General features: G+C 45.5%; 1 protein-coding gene across 5 annotated transcripts in view; it reads right to left on the bottom strand.

The window, feature by feature from the left end:
- GAS6 (growth arrest specific 6) overlaps positions 1 to 9,741 on the bottom strand; it is a 94,287-nt gene extending 84,546 nt beyond the window's left edge. The window contains exons 1-3 of one of the 5 annotated variants that reach the window (XM_040425085.1): positions 9,540 to 9,741; positions 9,325 to 9,442; positions 8,005 to 8,171 (exon numbers count right to left, since the gene is read on the bottom strand). In XM_040425085.1, the coding sequence (XP_040281019.1) occupies positions 8,005 to 8,171; positions 9,325 to 9,406 (249 nt within the window). In that variant the 5' untranslated portion in view covers positions 9,407 to 9,442; positions 9,540 to 9,741. Of the gene's footprint in view, positions 1 to 8,004; positions 8,179 to 9,324 lie in introns of all 5 variants that reach the window. The other 4 variants (XM_040425087.1, XM_040425084.1, XM_040425088.1 and 1 more) reach the window with 4 other exon arrangements.
- Positions 9,742 to 17,780: the final 8,039 nt, after the last annotated feature.

Genomic DNA, 17,780 nt, shown 5'->3' with positions numbered 1-17,780 from the left:
ACTTACTTACTAATGTATTGTGGTTGTCCATATTGCCTCCCTTGCTGGCTTGAATCATTTTTCCATCACATTACACACTGCTCATATCCAGGGGTTATGATCAGACTGCAATCCTGCAGTGGTGGCTGTGCTTGCACGGTAAAGGAAAAAGTGCTGAACACTCAGGTGGCCAGGACCTTGGGAGTGTGCACAGGCACACACGTGCAGCATCTCATATCCTCGCTGCAACAATGGCTCCAACCCCTGGAAATGTGCAGTGTATATAGTGATGAAAAATGAATCAAGCCAGGAAAGGAGACAATATGGACAATCACAATACATTAGTAAGTGCCTTGTATTAAAGGGGCTGTCTTAGTTATTTTTATTGATGACCTATCCTCAGGATAGGTCATTAATATCAAAATGCTGGTGGTCCGACACCCTGAACCCCTTCTAATCAGCTGGTTGAAGAGAAGGCGCGCACCGTGCCAGTGCAGCATTCTCTTCAGTGTTTACCTGCTCGCCGTCGCAACATCAGCGGTAAGCAGGTGTAATCACAAAAAGCCATCCCATTCACTTCTATGGGATGGCTCATTCCTATTGAAGTGTATACTACAGAGCCATCACATAGAAGTGAATGGGATGGCTTCTTGTAATTACACCTGCTCACCACTGCTGTTGCGACCGCGAGCAGGTAAACAGTGGAGAAAAGGCTGCGCTGGCACAGCACGCGCCTTCTCTTTAACCAGCTGATTGGAGGGAGTGCCATCAATAAAAATAACTTGGACAACCCCTTTGACCTTCAGCTACTTTCACTAGCAGCCTGTTGTAACTTGAAATAAAATATACTCCCCTGCTCCCCACCACTCTGTTCCAGTTCTCTTCTGCGGTCTTCCAGTCCCCATCCTATACACCTCTGGACGGACAGGGTCAAGTGCACCATTGCAACTTATGACTAACCTCTGCAGTGACATGTCCCCAAGTGGCACGGTCAACTTACCACTTCAGGATACAAAACTGCTAAGGCCAGTCATTCGCTGCACACAAGTGCATGTGAGCTCATCTGTCTGGAAAGACCAGTCAAAGGAGCCAGGGACAGAGCAACCACTTTGTGAACAGGTACAACAGGCTTCTAGCAAAAGTTAAAAAGGTCCAAAGAGCTGGACAACCTCTTTAAGACATTTTACCATTTAGAAATACAGTTGCAAGAAAAAGTAAGTGAACCCTTTGGAATTACCTGGATTTCCGTATTGATTACTAATAAAATGTGGTCTGGTTGCTATTTAGGTCACAAATATAGACAAACACAACATAATTAGACAAAACACTGTTATACCGTTCATGTCCTATCAAGTACACAGAGTAATCATCTACAGTGCAGGGAGGAGAAAGTAAGCGAACCGCTAAATTCATATATCCCCTTCAACTGCAACCACCTCAGCCAAACATTTCCTGCAGTTGTAAAATAAGATTTGCACAGTGCAGAGGTGACATTTTGGACCATTCCTCCCTACAATTGTTTCGGTTTCTCACTAGTTTTGGAATGCCTTGCATGCACAGCATTCTTCAGATCATGCCACAGCATCTCCATAGGGTTAAGGTCAGGACTCCACCTTGGCTATTTCACACACAAATCCAACTTTTCATCTGTTTTTTAGTTGATTTACTTGCATGATGTGGGTCATTGTCTTGTAGCACCCCCCATCACTTGACTTTTTCTCCCTGCACGGTGGATGGCTGAGTTTTTGTGCATTAGCAGTATAGTTATTGTATTTGTCTAGAATTGTGACCTGGATAACAATTAGTACAAATGTCTTGGTAATCCGTGCTGAGGTCCAGGTAAGGTGCAAAGGGCTCACGTTTCTTACAATTGAACACGTTCTCTAATTGAATTCCTGACTGCATGTAAATGTATGTTAAAGCAATGACAGTAACATAAAGTGAACCGTGCCATGCGGCTTATGATGTGTAAATGAAGGCGTGTGACTTGTAAGAGCTCAGTAACAACACATTTGCCCATGTAAATAGAGCCTACAGTAAGTGGGGTGTGGATGGCTTCATGTTACAAAGCTGTAATTAATAGGACCTCTAAAAAAAGCAAAAGGCAATGTACAGTGTCATCAAGTCATTATTCTGTGAAGGCGTCCCAGTTCTTAAAGGGAACCTGTTGTAACCTTCATGCTGCACAAACCATGCGGCAGCATGAAATATAGACAGTATATTTTACTCTAAAAACACACAGCATTTCAGAGAAAACATGGATTTAAAATAAGCAGAGAAACGGAATAAGAGCCATAGGGCAGCTCCCTGACAGCTTTCCTAAGGGCTCATTCAGACGGCCGTATATTGCTTTCCACATCTGATCCGCAATTTTAGGGATTAGATGCGGACCCATTCACTTCTATGGAGCCCCAAGAGATTTTGCTGTCTGCCTCTTTTTTTCCGTTCCACGGCTCCGCAAAACAAATAAAATATGTCCTAGACTTGTCAGTGAAAATCAGGACGTGGCCCCATTGAAGTCTATGGGTCTGCAAAAATGCGGAATGCAATCCTTTTTTTGCGGACATGCTGAACTGTCCGCAAAATAACGGATCTGCATTTTTGCAGACAGCAAAAAACATACGGCCGTCTTTGAATGAGTCCTTAAAGATAAGATATAACGTTATTAATCCCTATACAGGGAAACTGCATTGTCATTACAGCAGAGATTTTATATATATATATATATATATATATATATATATATATATATATATATATATATATATATATATATATATTGTACATGTACTACAAAAACCCTATTCAGCTGCATGGCAGAGTTTACAGAATAACAGAATCCACAACATCTCAACATGGTTCCTGCACTGAAGTAGGAGACCAGGGGGCAGATTAAGCTAGAATGCCAAGTGGTCTGAAGTATTTCTTTTGAAATGTACAGGAAACTTCAATGAAAACTCTCAAAAACTGTTCTGCATTAATGTAAAGCTCCAAATAATGCAGTTCAGCTGTTAAAGGGATCCTGTTACCGTGAATACAGAACAACCACTTGTCACAATGATTCACTTTGCAACCTAAGGCCTAGTTCACAGTTCTGTCATTGGGTCAGTGATTTCCATCGGTGATTGGGAGCCAAAACCAGGAGTGAAGGCTACACAGACATAAGGGATAATGGAAGGATCTGTACCTGTGTTTTTAAGCCACACCTGGTTTTGATTTGTATTAGGTCTAAAGGATATTTTTGCCCTCCCTTGAAACTGTCAACAAGTAGGTTATTACTGTTGTGTGCCCTGATTTATTGCTCAGAGTGTGGATTATTGGTCCATTACCCCCTGCTACCACAAAAGTTACTAATCTGCAGAAGAACTAGGTTAATCCAAGATCAAAACAGATACAGCACATATTTACCGGGGTCCATTCACACGTCCGTAAGTGTTTTGCAGATCCGCCAAACACGGACACTGGCAATGTGCATTCCGCAATTTGCGGACCGCACATCGCCGGCACTATAATATAAAATGCTAATCTTGTCCGCAATTGCGGACCGGAAGATTGGGTGCGCGCTCCAGAAATGCAAATGCGGAGAGCGCATGCGGACCTATTATACGGACGTGTGAATGGAGCCTAAATGCACCTTTACATACAAGAAGTCCAACCAGAAAACCTTAGAACAATACATGCATCTAGCAACTATTTGCCTTCTTTCTCTTTTTTTTCAATCTGAATCCATTTGCCTAAGGCCTCTTGCACACAACCGTATGGCTTTTTCAGTATTTTGCTGTCCGCAAAAAACGGATCCGCAAAAAATACAGATGACGTTCGTGAGCATTCTGTTTTTTTGCGGAACGGAAAAGCTGGCCCCTGATAGAATAGTACTATCCTTGTCCTTGAAGACCACACAGGCTTTTTTCCTGATAAAAATGTACGCAGCCAAGTGATGTACAAAGCCAAGTGAGACAAAAAGAAACAAGTCAGCCTAGAGGATATATAACATTTGTGATGAAGAACAGATCACAGCCAGACCGATAAATCAAGGGCAGCCATGTATAAAAATGTTAGTGAGAGCTGTCAGATAGCATCTTGGAAAACACTTTGTAAAGTCTGCTCTGCTTTCCCGGGGAATCTGTGTACATGATATCATTTCCATGAATACTGAGACTGGATCTACATGATCACGCACTTTAGACAGAAATCAGCCAAAATGACTACTGCCTGGTCTTTTTTCGGTGGGCCAGTCTTTTGTACTAACAAAATAACTAGAAGTTCTTTTTCACACAAAAAAAAAAAACAACTCCCGTTACAAATTTGTCAGCCATTTCCCAGTTATATACGCAAGTTTTTAAGAAAGCTTGTAGACAACCAGTATGGCCACCACTTTGATCATACAGATGGTTGACACCGAGCTTTGCAACAAACTTTAGTGGTAAATCACAGGCATAAAAACACTCAGATTAGCCTTTTCGAATCCGATAAGGGTTCATGCACACGAACCTATTATAAGTTATTCCGTGTGCATTCCGTTTCCGTATGTCCGTTCCGCAAAAAAGTAGCGCATGTCCTATTATTGTCCGCAAATCACGGTCCGTGGCTCCATTCAAGTCAATGGGTCCGCAAAAAATACGGAATGGATACGGAACACATCCGTATGTCATCCGTATTTTGCGGATCAATGCCCACTTAGCCTATGTGTTTACTGTTTGCAAACATTACATTACAGTAAAGATAAACTTCCGTTTTTTGCAGATCGCAAATGGAAACAGGATCGCATACGGAAACCATATGGATGTGTTTTGTGGCATAATAGAACAGATGCGGCCACAAAACAGAAAAAAATAAATAAAATCAGATACGGAACAAGAGATCCATTAAAAACGGACCGCAAAATAACGGTCATGTGCATGAGCCGTGAGGCTGAGCTGATTGTCACCCAGCTTTCCCACCTCTATTACCTATAGCAGCTGCAAGGTTCAGCTCTTCCTTTGGAGGACCCATCAGACACTGACCAATGCTTCTCATCATTTCTCAAATTGGACAAGGATTTATGGTGTCTGCCCTTATGTGTAGAATTCAGAACAGAAAATCTGTACCGTCTTTCGCGCATGTGTTACTTATGGTTTTTGGTGCGGATTAGATGCAGTCTACAATCCATTGAAAAGGGTGAAATCTGTGACAAAAATTGCACAAACAACTGACATGCTGCAGATTTCACAATCTGCACATCAGGTCAATTTCCGCATGGAAGTAGGAGGCAGTGTACCTGAGGTGTGTCTAATCTCATGCACTTTGCCGGTAATGTATTACGCTGCGGTTTTTCTGCCCGAAATCCATGCAGAAATATTTTTCAATAATAATCGTGCATGTGACCTTCAAGAACCGAAATATTTTTATATCTCAGTTCACTTACATTAGGCTGAGTATTAATATATGCATTAGGGTACTTTCACACCTGCAGCAGAGGATTCCGGCAGGCAGTTCTGTCGCTGGAACTGCCCGCTGGATCTGGCAATACGGAGGCAAACGGATGGCATTTGTCAGACGGATCAGGATCCTGATCCGTCTGACAAATGCATTGAAATGCTGGATCGGTGTCATCTGGAAAAACTGATTCGGCACTTTTTTTTTTTATGACGGAACACTCGGGGCCGGCATTAATGCATGTCAATGGGAAAAAATGCCAGTGCAAGTGTTCCGGAATTTTGGACGGCGATAAAACCGCAGCATGCTGCAGTATTATCTCCGTCCTGAAAAGTCAAAAAGACTGAACTGAAGACTTCCTGATGCATCCTGAACGGAATGCTCTCCATTCAGAATGCATGGGGATAAAACTGATCAGTTCTTTTCCGGTATTGAGCCCCTAGGACGGAACTCTATGCCGGAAAAGAAAAACGCTAGTGTGAAAGTAGCCTTATACCGCCCTGCATTATAGGCTTGTTTTGCTGCATAACTCCGGTGACCATTCTGCTGAAATCAATAAATGAAGCTAATGGTGATGACCCCACTCTCCCCCTCTACCCTGGGAAAAGGTCACATGTGTGGCTTTAATTTCTAAGGTCAAAAGACATCCTAGTGCAGACAGCCTCCGGCAATATACTGCAGTGGTACCATTTTTTTCCAATATATGAACAAAAGGCAACTGTTTGAGGACATGCCGCTAATCAGTAATATAGGTGACAGGGAGTGAGGAGCATCACATCCTAACAGCAGCTGAACAGGGACAAAACAAGGAAAGATCCTGAGCAGTAAACAAAGAAGAAACACCTTAAAAGGGTGGTAGGAAATAAAGTATTTTTCAAAAACTCTTGGGTGATTAAATGATAATGTGGCATTAAATGGCTTGTGTCACCTCAGTAAATGGCATTTATTAGGTAGCGAAGGTTAATACAATGCACTTAGTAATGTATTGTGATTGTCCATATTGCCTGCTTTGCTGGCTGGATTCATTTTTCCATCACATGATACACTGCTCGTTTCCATGGTTACGACCACCCTGCAATCCATCAGTGGTGGCCGTGATTGCACATTATAGGAAAAGGCGCCGTCCTCTCTGGTGGCCGGGACCACGGGAGTGCACATAGGCTAGTCCTATAGTGTGCAAGCATGGCCACTGCTGCTGGATTGCAGGGTGGTCGTAACCATGGAAACAAGCAGCACATAACGTGATGGAAAAATGAATCCAGCCAGCAAAGGAGGCAATATGGATAACAACAATACATTAGGAAATGCTTTGTATTACCTTTCTCTACATAATAAAAGTAATTTGCTGAAGTCACACAACCTCCAAATGCTCGTTTGTTGGAAGCAAATTGCCATGTGAGAAATGAGACCTGTATGGTGACATACAAAGGTATTATTGCTTGCTTATCTCCATATACTGCTGCAAATAAATGCAGGTAACAAGTATCGATCGGCATGCTGTTATCGTGCAGACCATACAGATGTTGTCCTCGTCAGATCCCACAACACCAGCACTGCAAGGTGACAATACTGACCAGTCAGCTGCCATTGCCGGATACATCGAACCTTTAGCACCCGAATCTCGGTAGTGAGGTACAGTAAAGCAAAAAGGTATTCGAACAGAAAAGCAGTGAAATATTTAAGGATGTTCACACGTGGCGGATTTTTTCGTGCTGCAAATCCGCTGCGTTTACAGTGCCAGCAAAGTGGATGAGATTATAAAATCTCATCTAAACGCTGCGTAAAAAAAAACCACCACGGATTTCCCCTCTTTAAAGGGGCTGTTCAGGCTTTTACTATTGATGACCTATCCTCAGAATAGGTCATCAATATGCGATTAGCAAGGGTCTGACACCTGGCACCCCCGCCGATATGCTGTATGAGCAGTCCGCACGTGCCGTCTCTCTTCCTGTCTATGGTCTTTGTCACGTGCACACTGTTCCGCTCGGTCTCCTCATACAGCATATCGGCGGGGGTGCCGAGTGTCAGACCCCCACCAATCTGATATTGACAACCTATCGGAGGTACTATATGCCCACAGCAGTAATATTCACCTATCACCATCTTGACCCAAGTCTTCCACTGAAATAGGCAGACTGTACATTGAAAACCAGAACTCCAAACCTCCTCCAAAGGACTCATGCCCGGCCGTGGCCGTATTGCGGCCCGCATACGGTGTGTCCGCAATACGCGGGCACCGGCCGTGTGCATCCCGCATCGCGGACCCATTCACTTCAACAGGTCCGCAATCCGGGAGATGTGGAACCGGAGGCACGGATCGGTGGGTTTACTGTGGGTTTACTGTACGTGCCTCCGCACCGCAAAAAAAGTAGTGCATGCACTACTTTTTTGTGGTGTGGACAGATCACGGACCCATTCAAGTTGAATGGGTCTGGATCTGTCTCCGGCAGCCGCACGGATGTTGCCGTGCATTGGGGACCACAAATTGCGGTCCCCAATGCACGGAACGTCCAGCACGCGGTCGTGTGCATGAGCCCAAATGCACATTTTCTTTTACTTCACACCCAGATGTTACGTGCTGCAGCTTCCTACAAAAGAAGTCATACTTACAGTTTCAGGATTATTCTCAAAAACTTCCCTGGCCTCCTCTTTACTACACGTCTCCTCCACGCATTCCCGTTCCAAGTGGCCCTGCTTGAGCTCTTCAAAAGGATCGTAAGCCCTCTTCAGCCTGGGGCGAAGGAACTGTGCTGCTTCATTGGCCTGCAACATGACTCCTGCAACCAACATATAACAAAAACATCCAAAAACATTAGGTCATCTGTGACCACGTGCCCAGGTCTATCAGAATAGAAGAGACACAAAGTCACTGGGAAATGACCTATCAGCATACAGTGAGGGAACGGATCGTAGCTACGTCCACATCTGCCTTGTGAAACCCGGCAGGCTGCCCGGGCACGGCCAGATGCTACAAACCGTCAGATCCTGATTGACTACAATGGGATCTGACCTCTTTCCTTCAAATGCCAGCTTTGGGCAGGATAGAAGTCCTGAATGCATGTCTTTTTATCCGGACAGATGTTACATGTTGGCCAATGGGAAGTTATAAAACACACGCGGTGTTCTTTGCAGTGGCATTTTAAGGCGGTTTTGGTCTTTTTTATTTTTCCACACTGCAGCATGCTCTGGGTGCGGAATTTTTTCAGGGCATTTGGGCGCAAACGCCGTTTTGATTGGAATAGTTTCCACTGAAAAATCCTAATCAGATCCTCCAGGACTCAATGCAAGATGTGAATGAGAGCCCCTTTGCTGGTCTTGTAGCCCCCGTCAGTGTAAATAAAAAGGTCCAGGAGGGGGGGCGAATACCTTTTTAAATGCACTTAACATCCATCTCGTTTGATGTGGCAGCGTAGCGGGAATTCCCTGTGACAGTTGGATTTGTGCCCCAGTTGCAAAAATAAATAAAATAAAGGTAGGCAGCAATACACATTACAGTCTAATAAACCCCATTGTCCGGCAGACAGAACGGGGCATGTGCAGAAGAGTTCAGTGGGGGGCACACCATGCCAACCTGTTAACAGCCTAACGGCGCTGGCTGCAGACTTCCGTTGCATATTCTATAGAAATTATTCTGATAAAAGCGGAGGAGAATCTGGGAATTTCTCCAATTCTACCTTTAATCGTACGGAGGTCTCTGTAGAAGCAATTTATCAATCTGAGGTGGCGACCTTTACTGCGCTGCCATATTGCCCAGGAGGATATAAACAAACCTATGCCAGCTACTCCCTCATTCCCATGTGCCCAGCAATCATGGAAACTGCTGACGATACAGCAACCCACCTTCTGGGTGCCAGTTACCCAGGGTGACGGTAACAAACAGCTATGCCCTGGGGGGGGGGGGGGGTCATACAGTGCCCTGCCATCTCCTACCCCGATACTCACTGCCATGCGAGGTCTCGGCAGCCAGCAGCAGGAGAAGCAGCAGCAGCAGCGCGGCTGGCAGGCTGGGCATGGTGCTGTCCCTGGTCTGGAGCTTGTGATCCGGAGCCCGGACTGCCTGTGAGAGAGCAGCGCGTTCACAGCAGGAGGCAGCCCTCCTCCCTCCCAATCATTTGATAAAAGTTTGCACACATCTCCAGACACACCTCTATGTCCCTGACGTGATCCCCGGCAGCCTCCTCACACGCTCCCCGGGCGGGCGGGCACCAGTCCCTAGCAATACCGCGTGTGCCCCCCCTCACTCCTGCACTGGAGCCATAGCCACACGCGGTATTAGCACCTGGGGCTGGCCGTGCCAGCCCGCCTGCAGTAGGTACAGGGCGGCCGGGCTGTAGGGCTCTATTGTCCCCAGCGGGGCCCGGGGCCCGGGGCCTCCTCCATGCATCTGTGTGTTTACAGCCCTAGAAAATGCTTGATAATATGGCACCACCTGCTGACCTGGATTCACACACAGCTGTGCTGGCGCGTCATCCAGTCATGCGTCCTGAGAGCTAGATAGACATGGGCACTGGGCAGGAGGAATTGGTCTGTGGTGCCAGGGCAGCTGTGTACATATAGCCGCCTGCATCATATATAATGTGTGTATTGGAAGGTGCAGCATACGTATACCGTATTCATTTCAATGGGTCAGCAAAAAAAACTGAAGTTACTGTGTGTGCATTGCATTTCCGTATGTCCTATTATTGTCCGCATTACGGACAAGGATAGGACTGTTCTATCAGGGACCAGCTGTTCCGTTCTGCAAAATAAGGAATGCACACGGACGTCATCTGTATTTTTTTGTGGATCTGTTTTTTGCGGACAGCAAAATACATACGGTCGTGTGCATTAAGGCTAGGGTTACACAGCAGGGTTGCCCACTGTCCAGAAACTTCTGGACAGTCCATAATAATAGGGGACTTTTTTCCTGTATCCGTGAAAAAAAAATCGATGTGTCCGTGATTTTTTTGAGGCTGGAGGTACTTGACTGGATTATTTACAGCTCACAGTAATTGCTGGTAATGAATTCTTATCAGTATACTGAGCCATAGACACGTATCACTTATAATATTTACCATTCATTATGGTTCCCCAAATTGTCCGTAAAAAATATTGGCTGTCTGAGATTTCGGGATAACTTGTCCAAATAAGAAAAATTCTGGTGGGCAACCCTGCTACACGCGACATACGTCACACAACAAAAAGGGTACATGTGACCAGTGATGGCCAGTTCACCGTGTTCGCCCGCGAACACATGCGGGCTGCCATCTTAAATCACAAGTCCGGCGAGGCACAGGTAAGCCCTTACCTGTGCCTGCGCCGCGAGCCAGTCTGAAACAAATGAAGGCCCCCCGGTGGCTGTTCTCGGAACTGCCTGCTCCCGGTGACAACATTTGTTTCAGAGCGGCTCGCGGCGCAGGCACAGGTAAGGACTTACCTGTGCCTCGCCGGACTTGTGATTTAAGATGGCAGCCCGCATGTGTTCGCGGGCGAACTGGCCATCACTGCATGTGACACACATTTTTCGCACTGCAAACTGTGATGTGACAACTTGGATTAATTTTTTGCAGTGTCGCAGTCACAGCATTGTAAAAAATGTCACGCGACACATGTCACCGTGTAGCCTACGTGTTATGCACACAACATCATGTTTGCTGCCATGTCTCTTGCTGTTTTGGCCAATGACATGGGCGGACTGGCCATAGACCATACCAGGAAATTTCTGTGGGAGCAGGAGTATTTTGTGCAGGGGCATAGCTTTAGGCTAGGTCTACACAACGACAGTTGTCGCACTAATGTCGCGCGACAATTTTTATAATGGCAGTCTATGGTGTCGCACTGCAACATGCTGCGACTGCGACGCACCAGTCGCAGAAAAACCATTCGAGATGGATTTTCTGCGACTGTCGCAGTCGCAGCATGTTGCAGTGCGACACCATAGACTGCCATTATAAAAATTGTTGCGCGACATTGGTGCAACAACATGTTGCGCTACAAATGTTGCAGTGTAGTTGTGCCCTATCTGTCGCGCGACAAATGTCGTCGTGTAGACCTAGCCTAAGGGGTAGCAGGGGAAGTGGCTGCTTTAGGGCCCGACCTCAAAAGGGGCCCACCCAGAAGGAGGACTAAAAGATTTTCTTGTCAGGGCCCCCTCAACAATATTATACAATGACAGTATATACAGTAACAGTATATACAATGACATACAATATATAGAGAGGCTGCCGGGTCTGGTCTGAGAGACCTATGTTGACTAGTCACAGTAGTGGAGGTTCAAAAAAGTTGCAGGGGAGGGGCTTTCGGGCATTAAAACATTTGCTGTGGGACCCAGTCATTTCTAGTTACCCCACAGATTTTGTGCCACTGTGCTATTTAGTTCTGTTGGGGTAGTATTTTGTGCCACTGTGCTATACTAGGGGTAGTATTTTGTGCTGCACTACAGTATTGCTGGCTTTTTCTGTTGCCCTGCCTTCTATCAATTTGGACCCGCCCGTCTTTTTACGGGGCCACTTTAAGTTCCCAGTCTGCACCTGGCAAATGAAGAGTAGCCAGCTTGAATTCGGATGGGTTCACACAGAGGGGCACATTTATCAAGCTCACCTGCTTTTAGGCGTAAAATTAGACATATTTGCTTTGTCTGTAGGTCTTTTGGCTAGTATTTATAAAAAATTGCACAGCAGTTCCTGAATTAGACTCAGTGTATTGTTACTAGTCTGACCTCTAGTGGTTCTTTTTCAGTATGACTGGTTCATATACACTAAGACTGGTATAATTAGTATGGGCATGAAAATATTGCGCAAGTGAACTGTAAGCAGGCGCACGTCTCCATTAAAGTGCGACTTCTAAGTCAAAATTCTGTGAAATTCACCACTCAAAACTGACGAAGAGAAGTATGCGAGCCCTGGAGTGGAGTAAAAATTGGGCTGTTTTTGTTATTAAAGCAGGCACAAAAAAGGCACACCTACATAAATAGGGTTGGAAAATAGGAGCAAAAGTTAGAAAATTCCTGAAATAGTCTAAAAAAAAATCAAAAATAGGCGAACAAGGCACAAATGCCTCCAAAACAGGCACATTTTCAGTAGTAAATGTGAGCAAAAAATAAAGCATTTTTACATCTAAAGTAGAGATAAGCAAATTTCATATTTTGAAATTCATTCACGCTTAGTTTGGTGGTAAAAGCAGAATTGCATTATGAATTTCGTTACTACGGACCATAACGCAATTCTATGACGGAATGCACTCCGTCATAATAGAAGTCTATGGGCTGCAAAACGCATCCGTCCCGTTTCCGTTATGCAGGGGAGTCCATAACGCAAACGAAGCGTGAACAAATTTTATAGCATGAAATTCGCTCATCTCGAGTTTTGAGTCAGATTTGCCTAGAGGTTTTTCAGCAAAAGTCAGAAGTGGATTTGAAAGGAATCGGAAATATAAAGGAAGGACTTCTACTTCTCCTTCTTGCTGAATCCACTTCTAGCTTTGACTAAAAAACTTGCAGGCAAGTCCTCCTCAAAACCTCCTCCAAAAAATTCTGGGGGTGATTTATTAAAACAGGAGTAAAGGAAAACTGGCTTTGTTGCCCATAGCAACCAATCAGATTCCACATTTCATTTTTCAGAGCTCCTTTGGAAAATGAGAGCTGGAATCTGATTGGTTGCTATGGGCAACTAAGCTAAACTAAGTTTTCCTTCGCACCAGTTTTGATAAATTTCCGGCTCTGTGTAAACCCAGCTGAAGGGAATCTGTCAGGAGATTAATCCTGTCCAAACCATGGTCAGCATGAAATACCAGCCGGCTCCCTCTCTACAAACAACTAGGTTTTACTCGGCTTGATTGACAGGTCTCCCTTTTTTCCTCATTCCTAGATTGCTCTCAAAGGGGTTGTCCGGTTTCAGGAGGAAACCAGACCACACCCAAGATCCGCCTGTAGCAAAGAAGTGAATTGTACTTATTTTACAGATCCTGCACTGTTGCTTCGGTTCTCCTGACCGGGGTCTATTTACCTGGCTGCAGCGGTATCATTATGTTGATAACACATCACTACTGCAGCCTATCACTAGCCTCAGCGGTGCAACTAAAGAGGCCAGTGACTGGCTGCCACAGCCATGTGCTGGCAACACAGGATCCATGTGGTAAGTATTTATCACATTTATTGCAGGTAGATCCAGGGCTGGCGTCAGCACCCGGCATACCCTGGCAAGTGTAGGGGCCCACTGCTTCTGGGGGGGCCCACAGCCCAGCTGAGTGTAATTGTGAAGCAGGGAACCATTCGCTCCCCGCTCCACCATTGAGCTTCTGGCGCTCCACAGCAGCAGCAGCACGATGTCCTCACACATGGTCCTGCTGATCTGTGTAGGAGGAAGAGCGGTGCAGGCTGGGAAACAGCCTCTGCTCCCCCTACACAGCAGTGCGATGTGTCCTAGTATCCTGCTGCTACTGATGGGGAACGCAGATCATGGGAGGAGCCAGGTGAGTATTTATTGTTTGCTTTTTTCACTTCCTGTGAAGGGGGAACATCTGGGCATAACCACTATGAAGAGGGCACTTATCTGGGCATAACTACTGTGAAGATGGCACATATCTGGCATATGAACTGTGAGGTGGTATATATCTTGGCATATCTACTGTGAGGGGGCACATATCTTGGCATATCCACCGTAAGGGGGCACACATCTTGGCATATCAACTGTGAGGGGGCACATATCTTGGCATATCAACTATGAATGGGGCATATCTTGGCATATCTACTGTGAGGTGGCATATGTCTGTGAGTAGACCTGAGGGACTGAAACACTGGGTAGGAAAGTAAAGTAGGCACATAAGGACTGTTTCAGATATATCCGCTCTGTAGCATGCTCTGTGTAAGGTATTTGGCAACGTCTATACATACAGTTTCATTGCTGCAAGCGTCGTGCAAAATGCCACAAGGGGGCCCACTGAGACTTTATCGGCCAAGGGCCCACATGAACCTGGAGCCGGCCCTGGGGTAGATCTCAAGGGTTGTCTGCTTTTCTCCTGAAACTGGACAGCCCCTTTAAACTGTGTTTCCTCTGAAATCATACAGCATTTTAGTCTAAAACATAGACGCAGATTTACTAATCCTATAGATGGAGTAAGCTTTGATACATCTGGTGCAGGCTGTCTAGACCTTCACCAGATGTATCAAAGGGGCTCAAGCTGGACAATATATCTGGTGCAGGCAGGGATAGACACTTTGGGAGAGATTTATCAAAACGAGTGTAAAGCCTCATGCACACAACCGTTGTTTTATTCCGTGTCCATTGTTTCGTGATTTTCTGCGGACCCATTGACTTTCAATGGGTCAGTTGAAAACTCGGCTAATGCACCGTTTGTCATCCGCGTCCGTGGTTCCAGTCCGTCAAAAAAATATAACCTGTCCTATTATTTTCGCAGAAAACGGTTCGCGGACCCATTCAAGTCAATGGGACCGCTAAAAAACACGGAGGCACACAAGATTGTCATCCGCGTCCGCGTCCGTTTTTTTCCTATCATTTGCATGACAAACCTGTCTTAGATTTTTTTTTTTTTACTTTCCTTTATGTCTGGTGATCCTCCAAAAATAAAGGAAGACACACGGAAACAAAAACGGAAACGGATCACGGAACAACGGAACGGTCGTGTGCATGAGGCCTAAGGATAACAGCCATTTAGATTCCTCCTTTCATTTTCCAAAGGAGCTGTGAAAAATAAAAGGTGGATTCTTTAACTCTGTACCAACTATTTGTTGGCTTACTTTGAGATAGAATTTTACACAAGAATTTGGCAAAATTTTGGTGCACATCTTGGCCATGCCTTTTCATGTGAATCTCCACCCCCTTCCCACTAAAACCCACCCCCTTTGGAGCAAGTTGGAAAAAAAGTGTTGACACCCTAGTTGTGCCAAAAATTTAAAATCTGCACGGCAGGTAGGGTGGCCACTGGCTTCACCCAAGAAAGCCGGACCTTACAGGCCACGCCCCCAAACTGACACACCACGCCCATCTCCGTGAAGCCAGACCCCCACCTCCATGAAATCACACCCCCATCGCTGGCCTGGGGAGAGGAGAGGGAAGAAATTTCTGTGGTAAAGGTGGGCTGGGGGCAGCCGGGGTGCTTCTCTCCCCCTCAGTCAGCCACAGGGAGCCATGTCTGCAGCTCTAGTGACTGACTGGGGGTGAGAGAAGACTCAGTGAGTTGCTGCAGCTCACGCTCAGACAGCGTAGCCGCAGTGAGCTACTGAAAGGGTGGACATCCCTGTATCCGTCCAGGCCCTGTGCCAGATGGGGGACGGAGCCAGAAAACCGGACTGTCCGGCCAAAAACCAGATGTCTGGTCACCCTAATGGCAGGTCAGTTATCGCACAGAAGAAAAAAGCAAAGTGCCCATGACATTTGTCAGATTTTTCACTTTGCTGGTACTGTATTACACTGCAGTTTTTCTCTACAAAGATCTACACAGAAAAACCGCACATAATCTGCACAATGTGCAGGTACCCTTAGAGAAAATTATTTACTACCTATCCACAGCATAGGTATCCTGGGGTGTATGTGTCACGGTCCCTCCTGTGAGAAGATCGGATAGACTTGCTGCACGTGAGGCTATCTGACAGGTCTCTCTGTTTTCCTCTATGTATGTTGTTGTTTGGCAGGATCTCACCTCTCCTCAGGTGCCACTCGTTTTCAGTGATGAGGCTCTATTTAGATCCGCCTTACAGGGCTTTAGGTATCCGGTGTATGAGTATTTCCACCATCAGGATCTGCTCATGCTGGCAGAAGTTAGGGAAAGGCCTAGGGATTACTAGAGGGTCACCATCTCTCTTCCTTAGCTTTTGAGGCCTAGATTGTTATCTATTCGTTGTGGTGTGTATTTGGTGTTTTCCCTTCCCCTTAACCTGTGACATTATCAACTGCCTAAACCGTTATCCCTTGTTTTATCCCAGTATCTGTTATGGATACTGTTTCTGCACTGGTCGATCGTATGCAGGGGCTGTCTTTGGAGGTGGCTGACCTCCGCACGGCCGTTGCACAGTTTGTGGGTTTCGGCAGCGGAAACCAGGCCTGCCCTGGACCGAAGGTTGCTCTCCCGGATAGGTTTTCCGGGGGGAAGTGAAAACTTTGTTCGGTTCAGGGAATCGTGCAAATTATATTTCAGACTGCTTCCTAGCTCTTCTGGGGACGAGAGTCAGTGAGTGGGGATTATTATTTTGTTGCTGAAAGGTGACGCTCAGTCTTGGGTTTTCTCTTTGTCGACTGGTTCACAATCGGTAAATACATTTTTCACAATCGGTAGATACATTTTTCAGAGCTCTGGGACTTATCTACGATGACCCAGATCGGGTTTCCCTGGCCGAATCTAAGCGGCAGGGAGAGCGTTCAGCTGAGTCCTATTGCTCTGAATTTAGGAGGGGGGCAACTGATACGGAGTGGAATGACCCAGCTCTCTTTAGTCAATTTTATCAAGGACTGTCTGAGAATCTGAAGGACGCCTTGGCATTTCACGCAAATCCAGAGTCATGTCTCTGGTGGTACGTATTGATAGACGCCTGATGGAAAGATCTAAAGTTCCTCTCGCTTGGGACGTATTATCATACAGGGAAGCGGTCTCTTCTGATACTCTGGGTAAAGAGACACTCGAGCTCGTGTCTAGTGATGAGCCAATGCAATTGGGTCAGGTCACATTTGGACCAGGTGATAAAAACTTTAGGGTTAAGAAAAGACTTTGCTTTTTCGGTGGTCAAGAATGACATTTTGTTAACGTATGTCCTTATGTTAAACATCAAGGTGAAAAGGGGAAAAAAAGTCCCAATGTGTCTAGTCCTCTTTTCACTCTTGGTAGTGTGGATGGGGAAGTTGAGAATATACTTTTGTCTTTTACCAGTAGTCCCCGATTTCTCCTGCCTGCCAAGGTGGCGCTAGATTCCAAAACTGTTGAAATGGAAGTATTTATTGACAGTGGGGCAGGGGTTAACTTAGTGGATGGCCAGTTTGTCCATATGCATGGTTTGATAACAAGCGCATTAGACAAAAATATTTATGTGTTTGCGATTGATTCCGCCCCACTCTCTCAAAAGTGTCTGTCTCAAATGGTGCAGGTCATTTGCCTAAAGGTGGGAGATTCTCATATTAATTGGTTCAATAGTCAAAGACTATAATTTCCTGTTTGTGGTCTTTTATTAAAACATAACTTGTATTTCTTATTTACAAACACCAAAACAAAACAAAAAATACTCTATTGAGAAAATTTTCAAATACATATGGAGGGATACTGGGTGGGGGTACAGGTATGTGACGTACTGTCACCTTATGCAGTGAAACGTAGGGGATATTATCATATCCTTCTATAAGTGTATAGTAGTCTTATATGAATGTTCACTTATTTGTCTAACTTGCCACCTGGCACTTGATTGT

Source organism: Bufo bufo, chromosome 3 (assembly GCF_905171765.1).
Source record: "Bufo bufo chromosome 3, aBufBuf1.1, whole genome shotgun sequence".
Taxonomy (NCBI): Eukaryota; Metazoa; Chordata; class Amphibia; order Anura; family Bufonidae; genus Bufo; species Bufo bufo.
Note: the sequence above shows the minus strand (reverse complement) of the source record. Positions and strands in the feature narration are given on the sequence as shown.